This window comes from Nicrophorus vespilloides, unplaced genomic scaffold (assembly GCF_001412225.1).
Source record: "Nicrophorus vespilloides isolate i.1.1-1 unplaced genomic scaffold, Nicve_v1.0, whole genome shotgun sequence".
Taxonomy (NCBI): Eukaryota; Metazoa; Arthropoda; class Insecta; order Coleoptera; family Silphidae; genus Nicrophorus; species Nicrophorus vespilloides.
This window is the reverse complement of record NW_017097238.1, coordinates 42346-48109: the sequence shown is the minus strand read 5'-3', so window position 1 is coordinate 48109 and position 5764 is coordinate 42346. Positions and strand designations below refer to the sequence as shown.

The 5764-nt window shown below is 44.5% G+C and overlaps 1 protein-coding gene across 4 annotated transcripts in view; it reads right to left on the bottom strand.

Moving 5' to 3' along the window:
- Positions 1-1051: 1051 nt before the first annotated feature.
- Positions 1052-5764, bottom strand: part of LOC108559481 (receptor-type guanylate cyclase Gyc76C-like) — a 25131-nt gene continuing 20418 nt past the window's right edge. For 2 of the 4 annotated variants that reach the window (XM_017916782.1, XM_017916786.1), the window contains 11 exons: positions 5197-5481; positions 4871-5137; positions 4740-4811; positions 4362-4677; positions 4108-4306; positions 3902-4042; positions 3698-3821; positions 3397-3640; positions 2935-3336; positions 2819-2872; positions 1052-2663 (listed from right to left, as the gene is read on the bottom strand). In XM_017916782.1, the coding sequence (XP_017772271.1) occupies positions 1591-2663; positions 2819-2872; positions 2935-3336; positions 3397-3640; positions 3698-3821; positions 3902-4042; positions 4108-4306; positions 4362-4677; positions 4740-4811; positions 4871-5137; positions 5197-5481 (3177 nt within the window). In that variant the 3' untranslated portion in view covers positions 1052-1590. The remainder of the gene's footprint in view (positions 2664-2818; positions 2873-2934; positions 3337-3396; positions 3641-3697; positions 3822-3901; positions 4043-4107; positions 4307-4361; positions 4678-4739; positions 4812-4870; positions 5138-5196; positions 5482-5764) is intronic. The other 2 variants (XM_017916783.1, XM_017916784.1) reach the window with 2 other exon arrangements.

Genomic DNA, 5764 nt, shown 5'->3' with positions numbered 1-5764 from the left:
GCGATTTTAAATCAGCTCGTTTTGGTCCCAAGACTGGATCCAATGTTACCAACGGACGCCCCCCACCACTTGCCTTCAAAGTACTGCGCATAATCATCCCCAGATGGCGTACATTAATATTATTACTATTGTATCGAGTATTAAACAACTTAAAATTAATCAATATATCGAGATATTGGACAATTTATTATATAAACATTAATATTAAGTACACACTAGACACTAGTACTAATCAAACTTTAATTTGTATACTATACAGTGTGATTCAAGCAAGCATTTGGCATTGCTTATACAGGGTGTCTCAATAATTTAATTTTTTAATTTTTTTCTAAATACTAAGCAAATGAATATATATATATATATTTAAGTTGAATAGATATTTATTATTATTATCATCATTATCAATAATTAATATACATAAGTTAATGGCACATTTACAATGTATTTCTTCTCTCTCTCTCTCTGTGTGTCTCTCTCTCGTAACAACACTGCACAACTTTCTTTATCTCTCTCTCTCTCTCTGCGCGCGTACTTTTGTAATAAATTTAAAATTCGTAGATACATCCTAGATCCCTTCGGTCAACAAAACAAAAGAAGAAAAAAAAAACAAGAAACAAAAAACAAAAAACAAACAATAATATATATATATATAGAGAATATAATAATAATAGAATGTCCAAGAAGAAAGAATTGCTTGTATGTATGTGTGTGTGTGCGCGTGTCTGCATGATTATATATATATATATATTTATTATATACACATATAAACAAACGAACAAAAAAAAATGAACTTCACAGCCATTCAAAAAAAAAATATATATATATAATAATATTATAATAAAATTAGAAATAAAAACAGAACTCTTTCTCTCTCTCTTTCTCTCAAATAAACTAATTTCGGACAAAAAAGAAAAGAGGAAAAGAAAACTTAATTGAATTAATCGTAATTACGCATCATCATCATTCAATAAATTCTTCCTCGTCCAGGATTTTCAATTCAACAAATCTGAACGTGCAAATAGAAAAAGAAGAAAGAAACAACAAAACAAAACAGAAATAAAACGTACACTATGTGTACGTTGCATATGTATTATAAAATAAAGATAACGATTTTTATTTAAATTTTTTTTAGAGATGTTACGTACTTGTTAACATCTTTTATATTATATTCTATTGCAGCAATTGCCCCCACATTCATTCCTTCATCTTGTCAAATTTACAATCAATTTAGTGAAAATACATAGTAACAAAGGAGGAGGAGGGCGTGGTTGTGCGAAGATTGGACAACCCGACGAAAGGAGGGGCGTGACTTGTTTTGCTTTATGCTGTCGACATGTATAAATATGTGGGCGGGAGGTGGGTGGTTACGATTCAGTACAATAAATTACCAATGACTTGGCTGATGCTGTTTTGGTTGCTTACAAAATCGGAGGGCGTGGCTAAATTCATTTGACAACATTCTCGTCGTCGCTATAGTTTCTTCGGTAACATTTAAATAATATTTAAGCACATTTAAATAACTTTCTATATATATATAACTTATATGTGTGTTTGTGTGTGTGTATGTGTGTATATATATAAGTATGTAAACTAGACGATGCTTTCCTTCTCAGCTTGGAGGGCGTTACCGCCTACGCCACCTCCTACCCTTCCACCGCCGCCTCCGCCGACGCTGCCGCCCTTCCTCAACGAGGTGTTGCTCGTCTTCAGGCCGTTCCCGTTGAAAAAGTTGAACAAAGTCTTCAGCGGTGCAGGGATGATGCTATTCTTCGTCGCACCTCCGTCGTGCATCATCGTCTGGTTATCGCCGACGGTCGGCACCGTCTCCAGCGACCGCCACTGCTTCCTCGCGTGCTCGTCCACTTCCACGCTACCGTCGTCGTAATCTTCGTCCTCCATCGTCTCCTCGACGCTGCCGACGCGTCGCCTCAGCACCGTCCCGACAACTTTCGCCGTTTTGCCGCCACCACTGCGCAGCAGCGGCATCTCCGCATCTTCCATTAAACTGCAGCTGCTTCCGCTCCCCGTCGTACCGTAATCCTCGCAGATGGCGGCACTCGTCGCATTAATCACATCGCCATTGGGAAAGTTGTTGTTGTTGTTGTTATTGTTGTTCGTCGGCGGCTGCTGCTGCTGCTGATGACCTGGCATACGGTCATCGGGGATGGCCATTATCCTAATGTTCTGCAGATGAACTCCTGCGTCCAGATGGCAGCAGTTCTCCAGAGATTGAGGCCTCCTTCTGTTCCTCCTGCCGTCGTCGTAGTCTCCGCCCATCGCGTGCGTGGGCGTGTCGAAAACTGTCTGTACCGCCTGCTGCAGCTGCAGCTGCTGCTGCTGACGTCGTCCACCCATCGGCAAAGGATCCAGAGATCTGGACTCCCTCATCGCTCGTCCCCCGTTCAGCACCATCTGACTGCCGCCGCTGCTCGTCCTCTGGTGCTCGTCCGAGCTGGAGGCGATGCTCGAGAGGACGCGTCGCGATCTCAACCCTCCGATCGCCTCGGTGATGTTCTGACTGCCGAAGGCCGTCGTCGAATCCAAGGTCTGCCTGGACGCCGCCATCTCGGGGACGTGCAGAACATTTCTGCTGTACCTCAGGCGACCAGCTATAGGACTCGAATTGTGCAACGTCGATGTGCTCTCCACCTCCGTACTCGTACCTGCAAATCAACACAATCATCATCATCCATCCTCATCATAAGTCGTCATCATCATTCCCAAAAGCAAAAAACAATCGGAAGAAGAAACAAAAGCTGCAATCGCATGCAAAACAAAACACGCATAACAAACAGACAAAAGAAAACCGGACACACACCTTCCAGACAATGTTCCTCTCTATCACAGCAATAAGTATCTGAAATGATTATCGCTGTTGTTGTTTTTGTTCTTTTCTTTTAACTACTACTATTTGATTGAATTTGCGTTAGTTACCTCTGGGAACGCTGGAATGCCTCCTGCTGTTCAGACCGTTAAAGTTGCACAAGTTTCCGCAGAAGGAGGCCTGCCTGCTGTCCGTGTTCAGCTTCGGACTCCTTCGGGGGCGGCAGAACAGAGGCGGCAGCTCGCCCAGATCCACTTCGCGCCGCTGGATGGCGCTCTCGTTCGCCCCCGTCAACCAGTACGTCCTCACCTGTCCTTTGCCCTTCATCGCGACCAGACCCCTCTCCTCCACCACGTATCCGCCCAACTTGTCCAGCGCCTCCTTGCACTGAGGACTGATGTGAATCTTGAGCGGTTCCCCGTTGCTCTCCATACGGGACGCAGTGTTCACCGTATCACCGAACAGACAGTATCTGGGCATGGTCAACCCGACGACACCGGCCACCACTGGACCTACAAATAATACAAAACATTTCTTTATCTATTTGTCGTCGTTGACCGTTGACCGTTTACCCGTGTGTATTCCGATGCGCAACTTGAGCGTCTCTTTCGGTCGATGCGCTATAGAATGATTCTTGACGGCGGAGAGGAGATCCAAAGACATGGAGGCAATTTCGCCGGCATGATTATCGCCGTTGCGGATGGGCAGACCGGACACGACCATATACGCGTCACCGATTGTTTCCACCTTGTACACGTCGTATCCTTTGATAATCCGATCGAATACTGTATAGAGATCATTTAGAAAATTAACTACCTGCAAAAAAGAACATTTTAGTTTAGTTAAAATTAAATGATTATTTCGCTCTATTACTTGTAAGGGTGTGCTCTCCGCAGACATCGCAGTGAACCCAACAATATCACTAAAGTATATCGTAACTAGATCAAACCATTCGGGCTCGACGCCGTAGCCCATCGTCAATCTTTCCGCAACCGGTCTAACAAGAGAAACAAAACAAAAACAAAAAAAAAACAAAATAAATCATGATCATCTTGGATCTCTATCTCTCTCACTCACTTGGGTAACATTCGGTGCAGCAGATCCTCCGTCTTCAGTTTCTCCTCGTGCAGCAGTTGCGTCCTCTCGCTCACCAACTCCTCCAAATGATCGGCGTACGTCACCATCATTTCCATCATTTGATCCATTATATTCCTATTCCTTAATATAAATAAACATTAAACATCAAAATGTTGAATACAACGCAAGCGTTTCTCAACACTCACTTTCCGTCCTTCATCTTCTTCAGTCTCGTCCGGACTTCGCCAAAGTCCGGCCTGTCCTCCGGCTTCTCGGCCCAACAATCGCGCATGCTTTGCATAACGTAGTCATCGCAACCGATCTCCGAGTCGACGAGCACCTCCAGGTCCGGTCGGAACGGACATTCCCCATCCTGCGGAACGCTTTTCACCTGCTCAATTATATCTGCAACGCAAAGATTAAATGTTGTTGCTGTTGATGTTGTTGTTGGTGGTGTTACCTTTGGGTTCGTACTCGCAGAGACCGAACGGACCCTTCCGTCCGATGATCTCGTAGAGGATGACGCCGAACGCGTAGACGTCCCCCTTCTGAGTGCCGCGGATGTACTGCGACGGATGCCGGAGCATTTCGGGCGCCTTCCAGAACAGATTCCTGAAATGCTGATGCTCCCCGATGCTGTCGCTCTCGGCGCAGTGTCGCATCTCCGCCAACCCGAAATCCGTCACCTGCAGCACCCAGCGACTCGTCACCACGCAGTTCGAGGATTTCAGGTTGCCGTGGCACACCAGCATCGAATTGTGTATGTACATCATGCCCTGCCATGGAAAAGTATAATAAATAAGACGATCGTTCGTTCGTTCGTTCGTTTGTTTCAAACCTTAATGAGATCATGGACGAGGGAGGCCACGAACATCCTGTCCAATTTAATATCCTCGTTCTCTATAATATCCTGCAAGAAAACAAAATAGCATCGATTCGTTGTTGTTCTTCGTTTGTTTATGTACGTACGTATAGGCTCCCTTTGGCGCAGTAATCCGTGACTAGGAAAATGGACATCGGCTCAACGCACGCCCCGATGAACGAGTTGATGTTGTCGTGCCGGAGATCTCGCAGCAGACGCATCTCCTTCATCACCTCCCTCGAGATGTCCTTCTTTCGCGAAAAGTTCAACTCTTTTATTCGCACCACGAGACCCTTGTATTCGGCCGTCGTCGCGAAGACTTGAGCGCCACCGCGAGACTCGTACGAAGCAACACTGACGCTCAACAAACTCGCCTACAACAACAACATTAGTTAGTTAACAATTCATCAATTCATCAAGTTGAAATGCTCACTCGTGTCGGCGAATTGATATCCTCAAGATATCCGTGAATATCGGTACGATCGATCTTCCACAAGAGACCTTCGATTTCCTGCTCGATCTTCCACTTCCTGTAGATGCTCATCGTGATCACGCCAGCGCAGAACAAAAGTATAGCGAGAATCCCGGCGGCGATGATGCTGTTCAGATGAGTGTCGTTCTTCTTGCACATCTCGTTGTTGAAGCCGCAGCTCGGTTCGTCGTTGGGCCGCGAGTCCTGCGGCCATTCGATCTTCACGTTCGGATTTATTTGATAATCCTCGAAAGATGAACAAAATAAGAAAGAAATGAAGAGAAAAAAAAAAGAGAGAACAAAAAAAAACTCATTAGACGACGACGACACATCGTTGCATCCGCGCAATTGTTATTAATTATTAAAAGTCACCTATGGCAACGTCGAACGTTAACTGTTATTTAGTTGTAACCATGGTGATGGTTTAAAGTTATTACTGTTATTATTATTATTATTTATCTGTGTACGATGGAATAGAGTGAGATAGAGAGAGAGATTGAGTGAGAGAGAGCAAAAAAAAAAAGAAAAA